Source organism: Hyperoodon ampullatus, assembly GCF_949752795.1.
Source record: "Hyperoodon ampullatus genome assembly, chromosome: 3".
Taxonomy (NCBI): Eukaryota; Metazoa; Chordata; class Mammalia; order Artiodactyla; family Ziphiidae; genus Hyperoodon; species Hyperoodon ampullatus.
The window spans coordinates 56,778,958-56,803,997 of NC_136916.1; the positions used below are offsets into that span (position 1 = coordinate 56,778,958).

Below are 25,040 nucleotides of genomic sequence, written 5' to 3' on the forward strand. Positions count from 1 at the left end.
TGTTGATTTAACTTAGCTTTGCAAAATATGTGAACTGTACCGTTTCTTTTCCTATTTTTAACGGTTTCAGGATTCTAGTTCAGCAACTCCACCGGCGCTGCCATGCCAGCAGTGGTGTTTACTCCCATCCTCGAAAATATTTGTTTTCCATTGCTCTGTTTGCCCTCCCCTCCATCCCACATACCCACAAAGGGGAGGGGTCCCATACACAGCAGATTCTTCCAGAGGAGGCTCAAGCAGGTTTAGTAATGGATGGAATTGGACTGAAGGGACATCAGAGTTTCTTATGGTCCAACCCCCTTGTTTTGAGGGAATGGAGGCTCAGAGTGGGGAAGTGACTTGCCTAAAGTCACACAGCAAATTAGGAGCATAGTGACTTGAGGCATCAGCTGGGTTCTCTGGACAGAGGTGAGAGTGGGGAGCAGGGGGTTCTTGCCTTGTGGCTATTTTGGCTGATGCTTCTCCCTAGGAAGAGACCCACCACCACCACCCCTGCCCCAGGAGCCTTGGGCTTGACCTTCACGTGCTGGGAGGGAAGTTCTGCTTCATGTCTCCCTGAGGCACTGTGGCTAGTGGAGAAAAACCCCACCAAGAGTTCTGAGACTTGGAGTTGTGGGGAAGGGCTTCTGCTGCTTGACTGTCTTCCGTGACCTGGGTAAATTGCTTCCTCTGCCCGAGCCTCAGTTTCCCCATCTGTACGGTGTAGGTGAGAGTCCTCGTCTCCTCTCCTGTTGTCAGGATCTAATGGAGGAGGTCGGTGTGAGAAGGTCTGGCCTGAAGCCCAGCAGGTGTTCAGCGAATGCTTTTATAACATCCTCACGCACTGCCAACTCTGGTCCCCATGGGAGGACACGGGAGGAGAGGTGTGACATGCGAGTGAACCTGGTGTCTTTGGGTACCAGGATCCGGGTCAGACATAGCAGGACACACCCCTTCCCTTCGATGGGGGACCTCCTCCAGCCACCCTTTCTTTAATGACAGGGACTCCCATGGAGTCAGGAGAGAGCAGGCAGAGGCCCAGACTGGCGTGGGACTTGCCAGGGGCAGAGTCTGAATCCGGGCCATCACTCCTGGTGGCTCCCGATGTACAGTCCAGCCCCCTGAGGATGAGTCTTTGCCTGAGTCCCCAGGTTGGGGGCTGGTGCATCTTGATCCCAGCCCCTTTCAGGGCCTCGCCCCCAGTCTCTTGGAGGGTTCGCCTGCTTCTAGTGTTCTGGAGCATGCTGGAGGGGGCTAAAGGAAATTCTGGAGGTGGGGCCAGCTGGGAGCACGGGGTCGGGGGGAGCAGTTCAGTGCTGGAGGGGGCTGGGCTGGGCCTTCCCCATCACTGCATTCCGCACACACGCCCTGGATGCTGGAATGGCCACTGAGCTGCGAAGGAAGTGCTGGCAGGACAACAGAGCCGAGGGCGGGCGGAACGCGATGGGCCCGGGCACTGGGGATCGGGCCCTCTGCAGACGTGGAGATGACAGGGCTGGGGCCAGGGAGGGAGGGACGGCCACCTTGGCAGGCCGGGTGACCTCAAGGAGCAGTTTCCCATGGCTCTGAGGGGCTGGTTTCTGGTTAAGCTGACGGAGAGGGCCAGGGACCCTCCTTGAAGCCTACTCCACATTATACAGACCCCGTTTATATAAAGTTGTTGTCTTTGTGTATGTCTGCGGATGGAGGTGGTGGGAGGGAAGTGTATCTGGAACTTTTGTTGCCTGAAGAATTCATCACACGGATCCTTCTATAGTCATGACCCTTGGTTCCTTAACACTCTCCTTTTTATTACTAAATATAAAGTAGCATGTCATCACACAGTCATTATAGTTATAGTCTCTTTATATAACATTCGAAATACACTGGTAAAGCAGAAGTCTCCCTTTCTTCCCCATCCCACTTTCCTCCTGAGAGTTAACTACTCTTTTTTTTTTTTTTTGCCACACTGGGTCCTCGTTGCTGCGCACAGGCTTTCTCTAGTCCCGGCGAGCGGGGGCTACTCTTCGTTGCAGTGCGTGGGCTTCTCACTGTGGTGGCTTCTCTTGTTGCGGAGCACCGGCTCTAGGCATGTGGGCTTCAGTAGTTACAGCACGCAGGCTCAGTAGTTGTGGCATGTGGGCCCCAGAGTGCGCGAGCTTCAGTAGTTGCTGTGCGTAGGCTCAGTAGTTGTGGCCCATGGGCTCTAGAGCACAGGCTTGGTAGTTGTGGCGCATGGGCTTAGTTGCTCCGCGGCATGTGGGATCTTCCCGGACCAGGGATCAAACCCGTGCCCCCTGCATTGGCAGGCGGATTCTTAACCACTGGACCACCAGGGAAGTCCAGTTAACTACTCTTAAGCTGAGCAGGATGAAAACAGCAACGGAACAGAGTAGATTACTTTTTAATCACGGCAAGTCCGAACTCTGGTGACAGTAAACTTCACAAAAGCTCTCAGACTGTTTTTATAAACGCAGCTACATGCTGGATTTTCAGGAGAGACACATCTAAACAAAATCGTATAGGCAGGTTGAAACTGAAGAGAACTGGTGGGGAAAGATACACTAAGTCAGTGCTAAACAGAGAGAAAGTAAGTGCAGCAGTATTAATATGAGGTAACATAATTCCAGACAAAAGGGCATTAGAAGGAACAAAGCGGCAAATTTTACAAAGATCAAGGGTTGGCAGACTTTTCTGTAAAGGGCCAGATAAATATTTTCGGCTTTGCAGGCTGTTCGGTCTCTGTCCCACTGCTTAACTCTGCCGTTGTGGCATACACAGACAACATATAACACAATGCCTGTGATTGTGTTCCAGTAAAACTGTAGTGCCCAGAACAAGGGGCGGGCCACATTTGGCGTTTGCTGACGCCTGACATAGATCAAAGATAAATTATTATATCTCATGGAGATATAATAATCAAGGATCTTTATACACCTTACAACATAGCTTTGAAATCTCTAAATGAAAAGACAGATAGAAATAAGGGAATTTGACAAACCCCCAGGAGAATGGGACTTTAAAACACAGTGCTTTCAGAAGCTGACAGATCCAGTAGACAGAATTTTATGAACAACACTGCAAATATGTTGCAATATGTGTATTTGTGTATTTACAGGTGCTTGTCCCATGGTACCATGCCAGGTCCCTGTTCACCCCTTGGATTTTTTAAACTAGAGTGGTCTGTCTTGTCTCTAAATGGGCTGGACAAATCAAGATGAGGTAAAAAAAAAAGCTCTGCAACTTCAGCATTGGGTGCTTCCTGTAGTCCTAGAATTCCCACTTATAATGTCCACCTGTCTCTCAGTATTAATCACACCCAGTTGTAGGCGGGGTCCCCACCCTGAATGAGCTAGTAGTCTGTGGGGTGTAGGGATGTATGCCCATGAAACAGTGGAGAACCAGTCAGGCCGTGACCCTCCTTGCCCACCACCTTCCCGTGGCTACCCGTGCCCACAACACACCCCAGGTGCTCAGCCCTAGCCAACCCCTATAGACTCTTTTCTCCACGAGCCCTTCCGTGTTCTGTCATCTGGCCTTAGGAGACTGCTCTCACCTTGACTTCTGCCCGTGTGCCTTCGCCCAGGCCATCCCTCAGCCCTGGAGCGCCTGGCCATCCTCCCCACCCCTTCCACCCCTCCAGGGTACCAGTCAGCATCCTCCTTCCCTAGGAGGATTTGGTGGCCCGACCTTCTTTGCCTCGCTGCCCCTCATTTATGATGTTCTTGGTGGTCCTGTCCTCTCTTCCCCTGGCTTGGAGCTCCGAGGGCAGAGGTGTGCCTGGTCCCCTGGCCCCACAGGAGACCAGCGTTGTGCCCTATGGGGGCTCTGGGCAGTGCTTGTGCGTGGAAGGGGGCATCTGTGGAGAGAGCGCCTCCCTGCCTGCTGCACGCCCCCTGGGAGCAGAGGTTGGACTGCCTCTTTGTGAATCCCAGCACCACCCCTTACCCGTGGGTGACCTTGGATGGGTCAGGAGGCCTCAGTTTCCTCCTCGTCCATCAAATGGGCAATTAATAATATTTATACCCCAGGGTTATTGTGGGAAATAGGTGCCTGGCACATGGTGAGCTGGCAGGACATGTCAGCTCCTAGCACAGTCGTTCCCTGTCCGCCGATTCTTTGTCTTGGCTGCTCTTGATCCCATTTCACATATGGGGAACCCAAGGCCCAGAGAGACTAAGGCCATTCGTCCCTAATACACAGCTAGGAAGTGGCAGAGCTGGGATTGGAGCCGAGGCCCTTGATGCTGGATCCCATGAGGAGGTGCACGCTGTCCCAAGGGCCTGTCCTCAGACACGCCCAGGTGCACTGAGTCGGGGCCATCCGCGGTGGCTCCAGAGTGTCGCCTTCCCTGCTGGTGTCCCGGCCTGGCGCTGGGACCGCCACGTCCGTGTAATGCTAGGAAGTCCATTTGGTTTGGTCTCCTTCCTGCCCCTGTCATCCCTCCCTCGGGGAAGCCAGCTCTGTCACTACTGTGCCAGGCTTCTGAACCCTCTGCTCGCGGGATAGTGACATATCAGCCAGAAAAGAGGCCTCTTAAATCTTGTGAAAAACATAGATTCCTGGGCTCCACCCAGGACCCATGAATCAGAATGTCCAGGGGCGGGGCCTGGGAATCTGGACATAAGGGCCCAAAGCAGGGGAAACACTGGCTCTTTTAACCCTTTTGTTTTTCGGTTGAAGAAGCCGGCCTTCGGAGAGGGGTCTGCGTTGCAGGGAGGCCCAGGGAGCCTGAAAAGCCCTCCCTGGACTCTAACCTGAGTCACACTGCTGCCCCTTCCCAGCACTGTCCCCCCGCCCCATCCCCCAGCCTCGAATCTCTAGGAACCCTGTACAATGGAAGTGGTTGCGAATGGGTGTGCAGAGACCTTCTGGAAACTCAGGCTCTGCTCGGAGACTTCCTGTGTCTTACAATGTTATCTTCAGAATAGGAAACTTTGCCCCATTTTTGCAACGCACATCCTTTGCCTGAGAGTCTGTGGTGGTGCCGGCCAGCCGGGGCGGGTCACTTCTCAGGCAGAGGCGGGGAGTTGTTCTGACAGCCATTCGAGGAAGGACTCTCTCCCTGCAACTCACAAGAACAAACAAACAGACCCTTTTGCAAAAATAATTCATGTTGGCCAGACTCATCAGGAGTATTTGTTCCTTGTGCCCAGTGGTATTGATAGAACCAAGTCATTCCTTAGAGACAAGAGCGCTAGCTGTGAGACCCGGCTCTGCTGCTGCCTAACCTCCAGCAAGTGATTGCTGCTCTCTGAGCCTCAGTTTCCTCTTCTGTAAAGGCAGGAGGTTGGGCTGAATAAGTTCTAACGCTGACAATGAGCAGCTCCCCAAGAATCCTTTAGATACCCCTGCTTCCTCCAAGTTTCTCTTTGAAATAAGCATGCTTTTGCTGTTAGTATGTTCCAGAGCACCCTATAATTTTCCGAGTTTCCACCAATCCAAGACTGATATGGCCTCCCCCACCCTCAACTCTCAGACATTCACATGACCCACCAGGGCAGTGGGTGGATTTCCCAAGTGACAGGTTCCATTTTGAATTGGGAGCAGGGAAATGCCCCTCAGAACTCACAGGGAGTGGGACTTTTTCTGCAGGCTTGCAGTTAGTTACACGCCCGGGCTAGTGCGCACCTCCTGTGGGCCAGCTGCAAAGAATGTTTATGCTGTTTCTTTTATTCCCCTCAGACTGGAGTCTTAGGGAGGGCTCTTTTGGTTTGAGGGAAAAAACATGTGTGTGTAGCCCACTAAATAGCTTGGAACTGACCAGAACGAGCGATGTTTACAGAAACAAGAGCCTCTCTGATTTCCTTTGACATCGCCATTATTCTCTCCTCCCTCCAGCCTCCAGCACGCCCCTTGCTGCAGAATTGATTATTCCTTCTTCCAGGGAGTCCGGGTTGGTGCACCCTCACACACAGTAGGCATTTAGTGAGCGTGAGAGAGGAGCCCTACCTCGTAAGCAAATGCTGCTCATGCCTCTCCGTGGCACTTCTCTTGGCTGGACCCCAAACCCACAATGAGTGGTTCTTGAAAACATCCTTCCCACTCTTTCCCCTCAGGGAATTTGCTTTCAGGGTTTCAGGGTGGGGCCCTCCATGTTCCAGGCCTGGGCAGGGCAGCTCTCGTGGCTGGGTGGGAGCGGTCAGGAGGGGCACCTTGGGAAGGTAGAGATGGTCAGACGGGCGTGAGTGACCTACTAGGATGTGGTTCTTTAGTGGGTCTTTATAAGTAAGTGAGTCGGTCTGCCTGTTTTACGGTAAAGGCCATGAGGAGGGAGAGGGTTAAACCAAGTGGATGCCCAGATTCCAAACATATGGGTGAAGATCCTTCTGGTCAACCTGCAGGTCAACTACAGAACCCATGGTGTCTGTGGCAGGCCGTCCATCTGGGGGCAGATGCATGCGTATGGCAGGTCCCAGCCTTCATATTTTTGTTGGTCTTACCTGATAGCAGTATGTGAAGCCCAAGGAGGCGGGTGCAAAGGAATTGGTAGGGAGAGGAGAAAAAGCGTCCGCCAGCACACCTGGCTTCCCTGCCCCACAAGACACAAGATGAGTCTTCCCCATTCATCTTGTGTCATAGCATAGCAGAGAGGCATAGCAGAGAGGCCCCTGCTAGCCTAGGGAGCACCTCTGAGGCGGGCTCCATCACCCAGTGGGTCCCACAGGGTCTTGGTGATCCAGAAGATGTCTGGAATGCTCAGAGGGCAGGAGCCGCAGAGCGGTGGTCTCGGGGTGGGAGTGGGGCTCTGCTGGGCAGCTCTGGAACTAGGAGATGGAGGGTGCAGGGAGAAGGACCATCTTCCGACCTCGAAGCTGAACCTGAGGTCAGTGCCACTCGGAGGGGCTCTGCCTTCCTCTGGGCTCCACAGGCAGGCGGTCTCCGGGGTAGCGCCGGGACAGGGGCACCCGGGGAGGCTGGCGGCTCCGGGTCTCCTTGGCACAGCTCCAGCCCCCACGTGCCCAGAGACACAGGCGGCTGCTCCTGACTCAGTGGCCTTGCGGACCCGCCTGGCCGGAATCTGCCTTTCGCCTGTCAGTGCCGCCTCCCCAACTTGGCAGGGCCATCTCCTCGAGCTGGAGCAGCCCCCGGTGTTTCCAGCTTGGCCCTCTGCCCGCCTCTCTGGGGCCTCACAGTCTGTCCTCCCGGGCCAGGACCAACACACCCTCTCAGCTTGATGGCTTCCCGGCCTTGCCCGGGCCTCTTCCTGCCACCCCAGACTCCCTGCACTGAATCTGCGGTCCCCTCACCTTGCCTGCTTCTCAGAAAACATCAGTGACCACCACAGCCGGCCCCCGGAGGTGAAATGCGCTTCCTCCCAGGGAGAAAACATGGGGCCTGGCTCATTAGACATCACCAAGGAGGCCGTAAACATCCCGAGTTCCCCTACTGCAGTTGACGCCTGAGGGGTTTCCACATGGGGTGGGGCCCCTCCCCACCCTCTCTCACGTGGAAACGCCCCAGTTGGCTGGGTCCCCTGGCCATACGCCCTAGGAAACGCTGCTTCTTTCAGATGGGCACGGAAATAACTGGCATGTTGGCCTGCGGGAGCCAAGGGCTACCTCTCCTTCCTGGACGGCCGCTGAGGGACCTGGGGGTGCTGGAGGTACAGTCGCCCAAGTGGCCTCCTTTCCAGTTGCACAGAAAGGGAACACTGACAACTCAGGGACTCACCAATTCAGGCGATTGGATGGTGGCTGATTGGAAAGGTTACTGTCTAGAAACCAAATTGTGTGATGTTCGAATACCATAGACGGTGATGCAAACCGGATAATGTTTCCCGTTAGAGGTCAGTCAGAGATCTGCTTTAGTGCACAGATAAGAGCGATTTGTAATTGGTATGCCAGTTGTTTATACAGTGCTAGTAGGATAAACAGTTCTCCTGAACCTTATTTATATTTTGCATTTGTTTATCAAAACTTTTTTTTTTTTTTAACTTCAATCCAGCTGCTTTCGGAATTATTACAAACTCTGGATTTATGGGTCCTAATGAATGGTACTTTATGTATGTGCATCATAATTTATCTTGCATGCTTTAACCAAGAGCCTCAGTGCTCAGGGTAAGGGAAGCCAAAAGTGTCCCTTCCTCCCCAGAATGTCAATGTTATAGGAAGGCTTGGGGGACAAATCATTTGTTTTATCTGATCGGAAGCAGACATGTCATGGAGTAGAAAGCATGAGATCTCAAAGAGCTTTCCTAGACTACACCCTAAGGGATTAAGTCCCTGGAGCTTGATGGGGACACACTGGGACACTGCGGGTGAGTGAGGTTGACATACTGTGGGGTGTGTATGGGGCCAGTGGGGGATGGAGGAGAGGAGGTGACCAAAGGATACTTGACAGCAATTTCCAGCAACAACAGATGTTTATCCCTTTTTATGACCTGATATGTTCCCTCTATCATTTTTGTCTTTCACCGGTCTTATTACAGCTTACCTTTGACATTCATCCCAGTAGCATTGGCGTCAACTCTTCAGCATTACTTCTAATCAGGAATTAATGGTCCCACTTGGCCCAAGGCTTCGGCACTGATCTCAAGAGAGCCGTGATCTGATTTCATAATTGGACCTCACTGTCACAGGGGGCTACCTTTCACACCAAGGTTGGTCACCTTGCTCTGTTTGATCCCCACATTTCTTGGGGTGTTTGTCCATGCAGAGACCTCCCAAAGACTTGACGCAGACAAAGAGAGGCTCACACTTCCATCCTCTTCCTCACGCCCAAAGTCGCCTGAACCACTTGAATAAACCTGAACTCGGCTGTAGCCTCTCCTGCTTTCTGCTCACCCAGCTGCCTATCAGTTTTCTTCATCCAGTGAGGATAAAGCGAGCAGGTGAAGTCAGCAGCAGCACCTTCCCCTGCCCAGCCTCTGGATTGCCTCTTAGCTTGTTTTAAGTCTTGGTGTCTCTCTTTCTGGCTAGTGAGAATTCTCAGAGGGAAGGGCTCCCCAGCTACCCCCTTCCTACACACACACACACACACACATACGCGCACACGCACGCAGCGGTTTGCGTGTTATGGGAGACGATGTGGTCCCATTTCACACCTGAGCAACTGAGGCACGCTTTGCTTTTGCACACAGGTAGGGCTGGCACTGTGGGATGGAGTTGGGAAAGGGGACTTCTGGGTGTTTGGGTTTTCTCCTGTTATTTTTAACCCTGGTTTTAAGCGTCCTTTCTTAGGCAGCTATGGCCACAAGATAGGGCTGGGATGTTGTGAGGTGCTTGATGTAACTAAAAGGCCTGGCCTGTGAGTTCCTGACCGAGGAGGAAGTGGTTAGGTGGCCAAGAATGCAACCTGCGCCTCCCAGATTAATTAATAATTGAGCGCTGGCCCCCGGCCAGGCAGAGCCAGACGCGAGAGATACAGTGAACCAAGAGTGGTTAACTACAGTGGGGGAAGGAAGAGTTTGACTTGGCCTGTGGCTAAAAGGGAAATTCACAATGGCCATGATTTATGGGCTGAATTACTTCAGGTCCTCCTTAGTGGGCCCAACTTGGGCATGTGCTCCAGGAAAGCAGACGCTGGTGGCCTGCAGGGCCATTTGTGCCCACGGGGAAGGGAGACAGTAGAGGTGCAGGGGGGCTGGGGGCGGGGCACGGTGGTGGAGGAGGTACAGGTCTCAAGTGGAGGAGATGGCCGGGAGAGAGACTGCACTATCTGGTGGAACCAGTATAGGCTAGAAATTGAGTGCCCCTTGGGTCACACTCTGCAAGGAGGGATGGAAGGAAGAGTGGGTGTGGAGTCTGGCTCCCCTGGGTTCAAATTCTGGCTAATTGGCTTTGTGACCTTGGGCAGAGGACTTAACCTCCATTTCCTCCTCTGTAAGATTCTACCCACCTCCTAGGATTGTTCTCAGGGTTAAATGAGACGGGGTATGTGGACGGACAGTGGCCAATAGCAGCTGGATTCCCATAGGCTGACGGGAGACGAGGCCTCAGTAGCGACCCAGCGATGGCAGGATCATTACTTAGCAAAGCTCTGCTAATGTTTGCTGAGCCCATGCATGCCAGGTGTGTGCTGCTTGCTAAGGTAGACACGATTATTCAGTTCCCTTCCCCAAGAGCCCCTTCAGGCTTCCCCATGATTCAGGAAAGGCACTCCTTCCTAATCACACAGGTCCCTGTGGCTGCAAACAGCCCTCAGGAGAGGGAGGCAGTTCTAGAAGGCACTTGGGCATTGCCATCAGTTGGGTTCTGCCCATAGGTCTCCCTGGTCCCCTTGTCTTTCCTTGAAGACAATTAAGGATTATGAATTGGATCATGGCAAACAAGCCTTGTGCCCCTCTTGGCTGAAAAGTTAGCCTTGGGAATAGGAGACCAAACAGAAGCCCAGTTGACAGTTGTGACAATTGCGCTCACATTATTGCTGCATTGACTTGAGTCGTGCAGCGTGTGCCCTTGTGTACCTGGACACAGACTAAAGAATTACTCTGAGAAACTGTTACTGAGCTGATGACTCATTTTCCCAAGATGCTTGGCGGGGGATGAGCCGGGGTGGGGCACCGCACAGACAGTGGAAGGAGCACCTTTGGCCTCCGAAGACCTGGATGAGCTCTGGTCCTCCTTCCTCGTTAACCCCCTGTGGGCAGTCACCCAACCTGTCTGAGCTTTATATTCCATAACCTAAAATGGGCTTGGAGAATTGGAAGACCCTCCACAGTTAGAAACAGTATTCCACCATCACTATCAATGGGGGTAGATCCACCTTCTTGGCTTGGGCTACAGGGGCTGTGAGAACCAAGCTTGGCCTCCTTCTGCTTTGGAAACGGGTCCTGGACTTGGGGCTGAGGCATGGGGTGCAAGTCTGTGGGGCTGTGTCCACCCGCTGGCCTGATGTGATGGATGGACCGCCTGGCGCGCTCCCTTCTCTGCACCTCTAGCCCCATATCAAACAAGCCATCCCTTTCCAGGCAGCTTGGAGCTTGGGTACGGCTGCTGCTGAGCAGCTTCAGCTGCTTCAGTTTTATGCAGTAGCACAACCACAGACAGGAGGTCAGCTTGCAGGGGTGAGCTTCTGCCAAGCCCTAGGTCATCTTGCAACATTTTTACAGAGAACCTTTAAAGCTCATGTTACTGTGCTCTTTACAGCAGATATTAGTATTTAATTAGGGCTTAATGGCCTCTCCAGTCAGTATTAGCTTTTTGCTTATTATAAAGCACTCTCGTTTGTTCCAGAAATGTATGTGATCCAGGCAACCCTCACTTTAAGAAAATCCAGTATGTAGGAACCTGTGTTCACTAAAGAGGTGTGGATCATGTACCTTTGTGTTACAAAAGGATATTTTTAAGGGAAGGATTTAATGCAAGGATTTAATTTGAATGCCCCCACCCCGGGACTTTAATTTGGGGGTGTTTATCCCAAAGTGCATCTTTAATGTAAATAAGGCAGGTGTATTTAACTTGCAAAGGTCACATGATACTGGCTCGTTGGTAAACACCACCAGGCTGGTGTTAGATGAGGCTTATTTTTGAGAGCTTTGCAAATAAGAAAACCAGCTCCCCATCCTATTCTTTGGCTCTTCCATTGACAGCCATGCCCCCTGTTCCATTCACCGTCATAGACTTAGCAAGTCTGAGAAATTAAATCCACCCCCATTGCCAGACAATTGTAGGCTTTAGGCAATTTTTTTTTTCTTTTTGAGCCACTGAAACAAGTGTGGCACATAGCGAGCTCATCTGGCATTCCATTGGTGGGGCTGCATCATGAGGATCAGCAAGTAGGGATGCTGCTTCTCCCTCCCCCGCTCAGTGTCCTGGCTTCTGAGCCTCAGTGGTGTCATCTGTTCAATGGGAATGGTACAGCTGCTGCATCTTTTTCAGACCTGGGGAAAACCCGATGATTTCCCAAGTGCCCTCCCAGCTCTTGGATGTGAAATTCCATTCAGCACCCATTGTTGACAGTGCCCTGGTCCAGTGGCAGGGTGCCACGTCTCAGGGGGAGGAGGGGCAGAGATGAGTGACGCCTCATGCCAGGCCAGCCAGCTTGCAGGTGGGTGCGGTGGAGACACACGCCCTCCTGATGATGGCATCAAAGAGTGTCATGGAGGAGGGGCCGTGCAGTTCAGACGCAGGGACTGAGGAAGGCTGTTCAAAGGAGGTGACATCGGGGTCTTGATGGTTGAATAAGAGTCCGACAAACTTTGGGGAAGGGAGGAGGAAACTCATGTTCATCAAGTGCCAGTTACCGTTGTTAGGCCCGTCATGAACCTGCCCCCCGCCCTTGACCCCTTTGAGTGAGTTATTATGCTGGCTTCATGGGTGTCCAGTGTGTGCCCTACTCAGGGCCCGTGCTCAGAAGGGGCCTCAGCTCAATTTAAGGCTATGCTTTCACCACTGAAATTCTGAATACTTTTTGAACAAGGAGCCCTGCATTTTCACTTTGCACTGGGCCCCCCAAATTCTGTAGCTGGTCCTGGCCCTCAGAGACATAGTCGCCTGCCCACAGTAACCCAGCTGTTAAGATCTGCACTAGTTCACCTCTCTGCTGCCTGTGGTCTCAGGGAATCTTCCAGATCAAGAGAGAGTGGGATGGACAAAGTACACACAGAGTGGGGTGTTCAAAGCACAGGAAACTAAGGGATCCCTGTAGCAGGGGTGCCTCCCCTGATTACCCCCTGGGATGTTTCTGCACCAGGGCAGGTTCCTGCCCCACAGAGCTGCTGAGACAGGCTGATTGAGGGCAGTTTTAAGGTACTTTACATTTATGGCTTTACATTGGGTCCAAGTAGAAGTTTAAGGCAGGAGTTTTGCCAATAAAACTCAAATTGTATTTGGGAAATAAAAGAGAGATGGAGGTGTCCTGAATTCCCCCAGCTCTGGTAGCCTGCAGGGCAGGAAAGTACCCCCAAATGGTCTTCCTTGAAGCACACCGCCAACTGCCACAGATCGCGCCCTCCAACGCACCTCTGACACATGCCCAGGCTGTCCCCATCTGAACCCCCAAAGGGCCGATTTTCTTCAACAGGGAAGTCAAGGTTGGGCTGAGTCAATGAACTTTGGCACTTGAAGCCTAAGGTGTGAAAACCCACACTCCGCCAAGACAGGAACCCAGAAGAGCAGCCAGGGGCCTGGTTCTTGTGTGAATTCAGGAGTTTGGCCATCAGCAGGGCAGACCCGCAGCCAGGGAGGATGGGGGGGCCCCTTCCCTTCTCACAACCGCCTTCTCTTTCCTGGGGACTGAGGTACCCAGCTTCATTATCGTGCATAGTGTGTTTTTAGAATCTTTCCAGGGGCAATATGAAAAGCCAGGCTTTCCCATCCCAGGGGGTCTCTGGCTAAGAAAACAAACAAACACACTCAGGGTCTGACTTTGTGATAAAACAAAAGAAGACCTGGAATGGGAGCAAAGTTCAGAGACTTTTGCTGCAGAAACTGGTTCCTTCTGGAAAATGTGGGGCTGATTTTATAAGCCGCTTATCGCCAGCTCTCCCCTCCCCTCGAAGACACATGCTTTTCACCGTCCTTCCCTCCAGGGCGCAGGAAACCAGAATTCTCCCACCCGGACTTGGTTCCCTGTTAGAAGTCTGAGTGGTTCCCCTGCCCTGCCTCCTTGGGGTCTTGTCTTTTCTGGCTTAGGGTGTTGGGCTTTCCTTTAGGAGTATCGGGCCAGGCCAGGGAGGCACACCAGTGTTTCTGGGGTAGAGTCTGAATGCTCAGCTCTGATTGAGAGTGATCTGATGGCGGCCTCAGTGTGGCTCTCAGAAGCTGGAGCTGCCTGCAGAGTGTTTTTAAGAAGGGAGCTTGGACCACAGAGCACTGAGGTCTGGGGAGAAAAGCCACTGCCCACTGGGCCCAGGGAATCTGGAACAATCTTGCCAGGGAGACAGGGCGAGAAGAATGCTGATAGAAGTCATAGGTCCTGGTAGGTGCCAGGGAAACTACCTGTGGAGGAGACTGAGCAGGCCTGTATGTATTAGGGCCCAGGTGAAAGCTTGTTTTATGTCAGGGTTGCAAGAGGAGTTGGTCTTTTCAGGATCTGTTTTGACTACTGCACAAGATAGATGAATGGAAACCTTCCCCACCTCAGTCCAGGCCGCCACTTTATTCAACCAGAGACGTGGGGCCGAGCAGGCTGGGGTCAGGGCGCCAAGGCCAGAAGAAAGGCCTTCCTGCCGGGCCCCACAGGCCTCTCTCTAGAGAAGGCCAGTTACGACTCAGCTGGGCGGCCACTGACTATCCTCATACTCACATCCCTCTAAACCCCTCAGGGCGGGGGTTCCATGGACTCCCCAAAAGAGCAGAGGGAGCAGATGAGGCAGCACAAAGGGCACAGCAGAGGGGAGCTGGGCTCAGAGGCCGTCGGTCAGGGTTCCCGAGCTGCATTGCTGTGTGGCCTCTGTCCCTGGGGTCTGTCCTCTGAGAATGGAGGTGATTCTGCTTCTTGGACTTGGTGCAAGCACAGAGCACCCGGCAGCTCCCACACTCCAGTTACTCAGCCAGGGTCAGCAGCCCTTTCCCAAGGTCATCCTCCGTTATTGCAGTGCATTTAGAAAATGCTCGTTGTGTTGAGGAGGGGTGGTGGGAGTGCATGGGAGAAACTGTACTTAAAAACCAAAAAAGTGTATGTGTTTGCAGGGCTGCATAGGGGACCATAGATAGCTGTTATATGGCATGGTTTCTGAAAACCCCCAGTCTTCCTAGAAGGTGGGCACCGTGTGGTGGGGTCCCCACATTGCCACATCCAAGGGCCACTTTTAACATCCAGTCTTTATAGAGTCTCCACGTGCCAGCTTGGAGTGGACACGGGTGGGTTATTATGGCACAGTCCCTGTGCCATTACCCAGCAGGCCTCTGGAGGTTTGGAGCCCATAGGTTGCAACCATGAGAGAGTAATGCAAAGCCCCCGGTCTCTAGGTAGATGTGAGCTTGAATCCCAGCTTTGCAACTTCCTAGCTGAGGACTGTGGACACACTACCTGACATTCAGGCCTCAGCTGCATCTTAAAATGGGAATTACTGAGAGGAGTGACAGTATGTTGAGATACTGCATTTAAAGTGCTTCATGCTCTGCTTGGCACTTGGTAAAGGTTCATTAAATGTTGGCTGGTAAATCATCATCATTACTACTACTACTACTACTACTACTACTACTACTACTACTACTACTGGCTGGCTTATTTTATTGTTTTTATTACTACTACTACTAGTACTCCTCCTCTTATTTCCCCTTGGTTCTCAATTCCATTGGCACATTGCAGGTATTATTATTACCTAATATGAATACCCTTATGAACTGTACAGGCTGAGTCAACCTATTAAATAATTTATGCAAATAACATATAGAGATAAGATAGTGGTAATAATACTAGTAAAAAATAATAGCTGTTACTTATGGAGTGCTTATTTTGAACCAGGGATTATTCAATACACTTCAAATTAATCCCAGCAGCCTGAGGCAGTAAACTCTGATTGCATCCCCATTTTACAGATTAGGAAACTGAGGCCCAGCGGGTGAAGTCACTTACCCAAGATTTCACCACTAGTGAGTGGCAGAGCTGAGATTCACATGCAGGCAGCTTTGCTTCCGGGCCCTGTGCAGGAGACACACAACTGGTCCTAGCCACTGTATTGCGAATTTTCTTTTCCTTTTTTTTTTTTTAATTAAGGGTACTTTAATTAATTAATTTATTTATTTATTTATTTATTTATTTATGGCTGTGTTGGGTCTTCGTTTCTGTGCGAGGGCTTTCTCTAGTTGTGGCAAGTGGGGGCCACTCTTCATCGTGGTGCGCAGGCCTCTCACTATCGCGGCCTCTCTTGTTGTGGAGCACGGGCTCCAGAGGCGCAGGCTCAGTAGTTGTGGCTCACGGGTCTAGTTGCTCCGTGGCATGTGGGATCTTCCCAGACCAGGGCTCAAACCCGTGTCCCCTGCATTAGCAGGCAGATTCTCAACCACTGCGCCACCAGGGAAGCCCCTGTATTGCGAATTTTCCCTGTAACCTTGGCAAGTTCCCTTCCCTCTTCGGGCCTCAGTTTTTGCATCTGCAGAATCATGAATTTTGGCCACATGGATCACGCATTTCCTGGCCTCCCTCCTCCCCTTGCTGTCATTCTCCTTTTGCACCACACACAACACGCGCGCACACACACACAGAGCAGAGAGGCTGGTCAGCTGTCTGGAAAGTGGTGGCAAAGCACAGTCCTTGGCCCCAGAGACCAGTGGCTGAAAGAGCCCCCAAGGTGGACCCCGTGCAGGCAGTGGCGGTGGCTAGACCGCCCGTGATGTAATGACCGATTAGGAACTTCCTCTTGGAAGCCTGGCTTCCTCCGGGGGCCAAAGGTGCTGGAGCTGAGGTGGGGGTGGGGAGGGGCGGGTGGGAGCGAATAAGAGGAAACTCCTGTCAGCTGGGCCCTGCTTTTGGAAAGCGTTCAGCAGAGAGGCTTGTTCTAAGCTGTTGACCATTAACATGGCCCTGTGCACATTCCTTCTCTGCTTTTACTGCCGGATCCCAGTGGATAAAGGACTGGTCTCCCCCTCCCTTAACAAAGAAAAAAAAAAAAAGAGCTTCTAATTAATGCTGTATCTCTGGACTTGTTTCAAAACCTGAAGCCATTTCTGTAGCTTAAAATGACAAAGGAAGGTTAAGTGGAAACTTCTTTTTCCCTCTTTAGTTTGATAACAAAAACTACTTATCTAATGGGCAAACAAGGCTTTTAAAGGGGTGTTAGGTTAACCAGATGCAGGGCCACGTAATTACTCCCAGGCCTGGGAGCCTCAGATGAAAAAGCTGCTGGTTGGATGGGAACTTAAAGCCACAGGCATGACATGGGACAGAAGAAAGGAGTTTTCCAGGAGGGTAGGAGGCCCCAGTGGGGCCCTGTGCAAAGGGGATTGGAAAAGCCAGCCCTAGGCTCCTCTCCGGCTCTGCCACCAACTTGCTCGGTGACCCTGGGCAAGTCACTTAACTTCTCTGAGTCTCTGAGTCTCCCTTCCCAGCTCTCGATGGGGTCTGCCCATGTTTCATCGCTCATTGAGGTGTGGCTGGGCCAGCCCCAGGAGAGGCAGGGAGGCTGCTAAGGCCCAAGGGGGTGTGAAGCAGCAGCAAAAGCTTTGAACATGGAGGAGCATGAGCGGCCCAGCCAGGCCCTGGAGACCGGGGGACTCAGGGTCCAGCTTCCTGCGAATGCTCTGAGCCTCCACACATCCAGCTTCCTTAGAGTCTAAGGGATCGGAGACTTTAATCTGGGCATGTCTCTGGTTTGCCTCCCAGGATGGGTGAGTCCAAGGCGGTCTGGCCCAGTGGAAAGGGGGGAATCACAAGGAAAACAAGCTGCGTTGCGTATGCTCAGGCTTTTGGAGCGTGCGGCCCACGGGGGAGCACACAGGAACGTTCCTGCCCTTTGTTTTGACAGAAAACTGCTGATTCGAAGAAGCTAAAGGCTTGCTTGGGATTTCAGCTCTCCCTGCCTCCCCTAGACGCAGTTGGCCCCCTTGGTGCCCCAGCACCCCAACAGAATTACACGTTGGGCTCGAAGCACCCTTGCTGGGCAGAGAGTCCAAGAGGAAGGAACGCCAGCCGTCGGAGGGGCCGGCTTCAGTGCAGGGGACCTACTGTCAGGCCAGTCTCCTCCTGCCCGCCGCAGGCATCACCACCCTCTGGTGGCAGGAATGTGGGTGCCACCGGGCGGTCCGGCCGGGAAACACAGGGCTTGTCCCTTGGACCACCTGGGAGCCCTGCTGGGACCACTCCAGGCTGGCCACAGAGGGCTGGCCTAGCAGCACATTTCCACTATCTTCGTTGTAATTCTTTCAAGGCACCATACGTACAATGAAAGGCACAGCTCTCTAGTGCATAGGTTACGATTTTTGACAATGTCTGCACCTGAGTTCCCACTGTACCAATCAAGATATCAAACATTTCCAGCACCCAAGAAAGTGCCCTCATCCCCTCTCCCCAGAAGTAATCCCTGTTCTGATTTCTATCATTGTAGGTTAGTTTTATCTCCTCAAGAATTTTGTATCAATGGAAACAAACAGCACGTCTTCTGTGTCTGGCTTCTTTCACTCAGCCGGATGCATCTGAGATTCACGCACATTGTGGTGTGTTTCAGTAGTTTGTTCGTTTTTATTGGTGAGTCGTATTCCACTGTATGGATGAGCCTTATTTTTGTCTATCCATTATCGTAGTCTGTTTCGGCTGCTATAATAACGATACCATAAATTGGTGGCTTAAATAATGCATATTTATTTCTCACAGTTTTGGAGTCTGGGAAGTCCAAGATCAAGGGGCCGGTAGATCTGGTGTCTAGTGAGAGCCATTTCCTGGTTCATAAATGGCTGTATTCTTGCTATGTCCTCACACGGTGGAATGAGGGAGCTCTCTGGGGTCTCTTTTTTTTTTTTTTGCGGTACACGGGCCTCTCGCTATCGTGGCCTCTCCCGTTGCAGAGCACAGGCTCCGGACGCGCAGGCTCAGCGGCCATGGCTCATGGGCCCAGCCGCTCCGCGGCATGTGGGATCTTCCCGGACCGGGGCACGAACCCGCGTCGCCTGCATCGGCAGGCGGACTCTCAACCACTGCGCCACCAGGGAAGCCCTGGGGTCTCTTTTAAAGGGCACTAATCCCATTCATGACCTAATCACTTCCCAAAGACCCTACCTTCTAATGCTGTCACATTGGGGGTTAAGATTTCCAACATGAATTTGGGGCGGGGGGACACACGCAAACATTTAGTCCATAACATCCATCCTCCTGTTGATGGACATCTGAGCTGCTTTCCAAGTTTGGGTGATTACGAGTAGAGCTGCTGTGGACATGCATGAAATCACAGAAATGTAGAGCTCATTATTCAGAAAGGAAGACTGAGGCCAGGAGAAGGGAGATGGTCTGCCTGATGAGGGCCAGGAGGCTGGACACCGGGCTGCAGGCCTCCTGACCCCCAGCCTGGTGCCGCTCCACCAGATCTGCCCCAGACATCGTGCCAGACCGCGCCTCTCCTCTCCCCCTCCCCCTGGAACCCTTCCAGCTGGGACCCAGAGTCTGGCTGGGAACTAGGCCAGGCCTTGAGCAGGGGGTAGCGAGCAGGAGTTTCGGTCAGAGCGCGGTCATCTTTGATGTTGTTCACTCGGGTCTGACTCCGCGGTATTTATTTGCAATTAAGGAGCTGGTTCCTAATTAGGCTGATGGCAGGACCACAGACCTGGAGCCACGAGAAGCAAAAGATCTTCTGCAAGAGACTGTCCCCTCGCGGCCTGAGTGGCAGCCCAGGCCGCAGACGGAGGTGTGGTGGGTCGGGTGGGGCTCTGTGTCTGTGAGGAGTGGAGAGGTGACCCTGGGTTTGGGGGTGCCTGCCTTCTCACAGAGGGCGGGTCAGCTTGTTCTGAACACACGGCATGAGATCTGAATACACGTGTGTGTGCAAGCGCGCACACGTGTGCGCGTGTGTGTATGTAAATAGAACCCCAGGAGCACTCACCTGTGTCCCCCACGTTCAGTTATTCATTGCTTCACCCTTCATTCCTTCGCTTACTGGGCATCTCTTTGCATCTCAGGTACCAGGCTGGGAGCTAAACCTTAACATTTGTAAAGTGCTTTACCGTTTGCAAAGGGCATTGCCGTCCATTGTCCTGTCACCGTGCTGGTGACCCTGGGTCATGACCCGCGACACCCCTAAGGAGCCCTGGCCTTGGAAGGGTTAGGCCAGCGCTGGGACGGATAAACAGACAGCTGCTTTTTTCTGCTCCCAATTGGTCTGCTGCCAGAGTTGCCAGAAAATCCAAAGATGGACTGTGCAAATGAGGTGCTCAGTTATGAATAAGTCCGTTTTACAAATGGGGAGACTGAGGGTTGGGGACATTCAGTGGCTTGTTCATGGCCACATATCCAGTCAGTGGTGAGAGCTTAGGTCTGTCTCACTAGGAAACCTTTTAGATCATGTGACAAGCATTAGGTTAGAATCTGGGGTCTCTAGTTCTGGTCCCACTTCTGCCACCCACTGCTGTGTGTCCTTGGGCAAGTCACCCGGTACCCCCGGGGGTGCCATCTTGGAGGCACAAGGACATTGGACTCAATTGATGGTTCCCACAGGCCAGCCTCAGGACTAAGTTTTCATTGGCCCATGGTGAAAGAAATAAGAAAATTTCTTATAATCTAAATGTATTAATTTAAAATTTTCTGATTTAGGTCCTACCTGTTTTGTGAGTATCAAATTACTTTCTTTTGTGCTAGTGGTAGTAGATGGTCTTGGGGTTTTTAATAAGTCTGTATGTGACAAAATAAAACCGTGGTAACCTTATGACATTCCCAACCCCTCCATTAAACAGTGTATTGGTTTGTGAAAGCCCAAAGCATCGGGGCTCCCTGGATGAGATGATGCTGGGGGGACCCTCCAGCTCTGGAGCCCAGAGACCCTGAGAGCTAGGTGGGGACGGGGAGGCCCCAAGCATGGTGATGGGCTCACCTGCCGGGCTGCTCTTTCAGGATCAGACCTGAGACCCCAGTCCTTGCCCAGCACCCCCTTGGGCCTGAGGGCATCGGCCCCACCTGCTGGGCAGGATTCCTGTGGGGGGTAGGTAGGGGTGAGGGCAGTGTGCCAACACTTGGGATCTATTTTATTTCCTTCCTTCTTCCCTTGCAGGTGTTCCAAGAGCACCCTGGGGATACATGCAGACTTGGGACAGATGCAGAAAGGACTAAGACCCACCCCTTCCTCCTTGAGAGTTGAGGCCGGCCAGGGGCACAGACACCTGCTCAGGCCAAGGGAGGGACCGCATTTAAGGCTCTAGGCGCACAGGAGGGAGAGGTCAGAGAGGGCTTCTCAGAGGCGGCAGTCCATCCCCTGGAATTTGGAAGACCTGGCCTGGAGCCCAGGCCTGATGAGTTGTTACCCAGTCTGCTCAACAAAAGAAGCCGCGGAAAGTGAGGCCTGGCCCGGACAGTGTCCCTGAGCGCCACGGATGGGGCAGGCTGGGCCCTAGTGCAGCTCCGGGGCGGGGGGGTGAGGGGCTGGGGTTCATCCCCACTCACAGGGTCCCATCCCCCTGCGAGGAGCGCTGACTGGGGCAAGGCCAGGGACACAGGTGTTGATGAGATGGGGGTAGAGGGTTGAGGGTGCATTTGGCTCGGCTGGGGTGGGAGGTACTGAGAGGAGGGGGACAGGAAGGCCCACTTGGCCTTGAATTGAAAGCCTTTTAGGAGCTGGGAGGGAGGAATTACCCCACCCCCTCAATCCCATTACCCCCACTCCCTGACTGTTAAACTGCTTCTTTGCCTTTTACAACAGAGTGGCTCCCTCCTGGGGCAGAGCTGCCGCTTTATGACTAGGGTGGCCCTCTCTGAGCTTATCTGTAGAGGGGATGGCAGTACTCCCTCACTCAGTGGGACTGGGTGAGTCTTCAGGGAATGAAGACCTTTCGTTTCTGGGGCGGGCAGTGACTCACCAGCTTGTGGGTGAGCACCTCTAGGACTCACAGACCACGAGAGCAGTCATGGTTACAAACGGGGTGAGGTTTCGAGAAGGGGGGCATTTGCTTGGTGCATGGGTTTTGGGGGGTGTCTGCCTGGAGTATGGAGAAGAGCTCCCCTCGGGAGTGTGGCCTGGCACTGATGCTGGCTCCACCACTCACTAGTGTGTGCCCTTGACTGGTTATGGCACCTCCCTGGGCCTCAGTTACCACACCTGTGAACTGGGGTGATAACAGGTGCAACCAAGGCCGTTGTGCAGAAGGTGCCTGGCTCGTGCTAGGCACTCAGGGATGCCTGTTGTCTGTCTTGTCACCCGACGTTCTCCAGGCATAGCTTCTTTGCTTCCCCGCCTCTCTGTGCCTAGTGCACTAATGGAGTTCTTGTTGCTTGGTGAGAAGGTTGGTGTTGGAGTTTCATGGCCAGGCTGGGATGGTGCTGCTCTCCTGGCTCTTGGAAACTCTCAGACCAGTGCTGGATGGATGGATGGATCGATTGATGGAGAAAGGGGCAATGGCTTGGGGTGTTCCTAGCTGTCCACCTGCTGGGGCTGGCCTAGTGCCCGCAGTTGTGTCACCTACCACGGGCTAGAGCTGTCTCTCTGCCCACTGGCTAAGGGGCAAGTCAGCTGAGGGCAGGGAGCAAGGCCTCTTTCCCCCATCCCGACCATCAGCTAGAACCACGAGGGGCCTGGATGGGGACTGTGAGACAAAATGATATGTCCTCAGGGGCTGGCCTGGGGACCTGTGGCTGGGATCTTAATGCCAGGCAGAGGGTAAGGGGCATGCCCTTTGGGACTGTGCCCAGCCCCAGGCCACAGCAGAGCAGGCAGCCCACAGGAGGCCCCTCAGGTGGTCGTTTTCCTGCTAGGTGGGCCTCCTAGCACATAAGAGAATGTCAGGAGCCCTGTCACCTGGCTGCTCTGGGGCTTCTAGGCGGGGCTGGGCTGAAGGCAGACAGAGTTGACCTCACCCAGGCTCCTGACTGAAGTTGTTGGCAGTGCTTTCTCCCTCAGGTTTGATTGGACTTTGATCTGTTTCTTTTGGAGAAGCCGAGCCATAAAGGGCCTCAGTGTGTCCTCATCAGGCCTCCAGCAGACCTTCTCCCTCTGCAAAAGCCCCAGCCAGGGGCCTGTATGGGAACACATAACCCCACCGGGCAGTCATGGGTGCCCACCTGCTTGTCAGAGCCCTGAGCTCAAAGGAGAGACCAGATGTCAAAACGCTCCAGAATCTGAGAAGCCGGCCACACCCGAGAGCAGTGAGGAGGGGGCTGCCCTGCAAGATGGGTCCCTTGCCTATACCTGGTATTACGCCTGGTCTCAGAAAATTGTTAAATTCATGCAGACATGTAGAGATGCCCCAAGCTGGAGTGCGGAGGGATCCCAGTCATCATCCAGGCCACCCCTTTGCCGTCTATGGAGAAACTGAGGCCCGGAGAGGAGCTGCTGGCAAACTGGAGCCCTTGAGAAGCAATTTCCTTTTGCACTTAGAGACCCTGTGCTTCTCTGTCTCACAGAGGTGGCTACAGTTCTGGTGAAAAGCTGCACTTCCTGCCCAGAGAGTCAACTTGAGGGGCCGGGGGTGGGGGTTACTGGGAGACCCTGTGTAATGCTCCAGGCTGAGGCTGGGCGCTGTCGGGCAGCTGCAATTCCCATTCTGGGCCAGAAGAGATCCTGGGGGCCACATTCCCCACTGCACCACGCCTTCCTATGTCTGAGTCCCCTCTGGGGGGCGGTTTATGCCCTCTGATAGCTTCACCCCACTCTGTTCAGGTTGAGGCTTGGACTGACCGGGTTCAAATCCCGGTGGTGCCACTCGCCGGCTGAGTGGCCTTGGGCAGGCTGCTGGTGGCTGCCAAGTCTTGGACGCTCATCTGTAAAGTGAGAAGGTGGCCTCCGCACAGTTATGGGAGGACCCAGGGAGTCACGTACGGAGTGAGGAGTGCAGAGCACAGCACCCGGAACAATGTAGGTGCTCACCAGTCAGTCCCTCCCTTGGGTGTGTGGGTGTGTGTCCCTCTCCTGCTGGCTTGTAAAGTTCTACAGGCAGGAGCCGGGTGTGGTTCGTGTTTGGGTACCCACGGGCACCTGGCACAGTAGGTGCCTTGCCTTCGTGTGTGTCTGGGGATGGGGTGGGCGGTGAGGTCCTGCTGTGGGTTAAATCTGAGGACGGCCTGGCCCGCAGTAGTGCTCCCCATGTCTGTTGGGCGCCAGAGACCCCCCTCAAACCCCACCGGCCAGGCGGCAGTGCCACTTCCGCTGCCCTGGAATAACACCCGCGTGCCCTGTGCTTGCCCCGCAGACGCCAGCATGTCTCCGGATGCCACCAAGCCGAGCCACTGGTGCAGCGTGGCCTACTGGGAGCACCGGACACGGGTGGGCCGCCTCTACGCGGTGTATGACCAGGCCGTCAGCATCTTCTACGACCTACCTCAGGGCAGCGGCTTCTGCCTGGGCCAGCTCAACCTGGAGCAGCGCAGCGAGTCGGTGCGGCGCACGCGCAGCAAGATCGGCTTCGGCATCCTGCTCAGCAAGGAGCCGGACGGCGTGTGGGCCTACAACCGCGGCGAGCACCCCATCTTCGTCAACTCCCCCACGCTGGACGCGCCCGGTGGCCGCGCCCTGGTGGTCCGCAAGGTGCCCCCTGGCTACTCCATCAAGGTGTTTGACTTCGAGCGCTCCGGCCTGCTCCAGCACGGGCCCGAGCCCGATGCCGCCGACGGCCCCTACGACCCCAACAGCGTCCGCATCAGCTTCGCCAAGGGCTGGGGTCCCTGCTATTCCCGGCAGTTCATCACCTCCTGCCCCTGCTGGCTTGAGATCCTCCTCAACAACCACAGATAGCGGCCCTCCACCCACCCCACCAACGGGGGCCCCGTGCCCAGAGACACAGCCCCCACGGACGAACCCCCCCAGATATCATCTACCTAGATTTAATATAAAGTTTTATATATTATATGGAAATATATATTATACTTGTAATTATGGAGTCATTTTTACAATGTAATTATTTATGTATGGTGCAATGTGTGTATATGGACAAAACAAGAAAGACGCACTTTGGCTTATAATACAGATATATTTTCTTTCTTCTCCTCCTTCCTCTTCTTTATGGTTTTTTTTGTTGTTGTTGTTTGTTTTTTTAAAGAAAATGATACAGCAGAGCTAGGTGGAAGAGCCTGGGTTTGGTGTATGGTTTTTGAAATATTAATGCCCAGACAAAAAGCTAATACCAGTCACTCATTGATAATAAAGTATTCGCATTATAGTTTTTTTTTTTTTTTTAACTGTCTTCTTTTTAACAAAGAGGAACATGCAGGGCTTCTGTGGGTTTCTGACCCATCAGGCATCCCGAAACTTGATTTCAGTCTTTTACCGGTTAAAGAGTAGAGGGGGGCTTCCCTGGTGGCGCAGTGGTTTGGAGTCCACCTGGGGACGCGGGTTCGTGCCCTGGTCCGGGGAGATCCCACATGCCGCAGAGCGGCTGGGCCTGTGAGCCATGGCCGCTGAGCCTGCGCGTCCGGAGCCTGTGCTCCGCAACGGGAGAGGCCACAGCAGTGAGAGGCCCGCGTACTGCAAAAAAAAAAAAAAAAAAAAAAGAGTAGAGGGAATTACATTGAAAAGGGAGGAAGGACATATGTTTGCTCTTAAGGCCAGAGAAGTTTCTGTTGTTCCTTCC

General features: G+C 53.3%; 1 protein-coding gene across 1 annotated transcript in view; it reads left to right on the top strand.

Annotated features, from left to right (window-relative positions):
• SMAD6 (SMAD family member 6) overlaps positions 1 to 24,456 on the top strand; it is a gene marked incomplete at its 5' end in the record, with an annotated part of 73,993 nt that extends 49,537 nt beyond the window's left edge. The window contains one exon of the mRNA XM_079701008.1: positions 23,664 to 24,456. Within this exon, the coding sequence (XP_079557134.1) occupies positions 23,664 to 24,205 (542 nt within the window). The 3' untranslated portion in view covers positions 24,206 to 24,456. The remainder of the gene's footprint in view (positions 1 to 23,663) is intronic.
• Between the last annotated feature and the right edge of the window lie 584 nt (positions 24,457 to 25,040).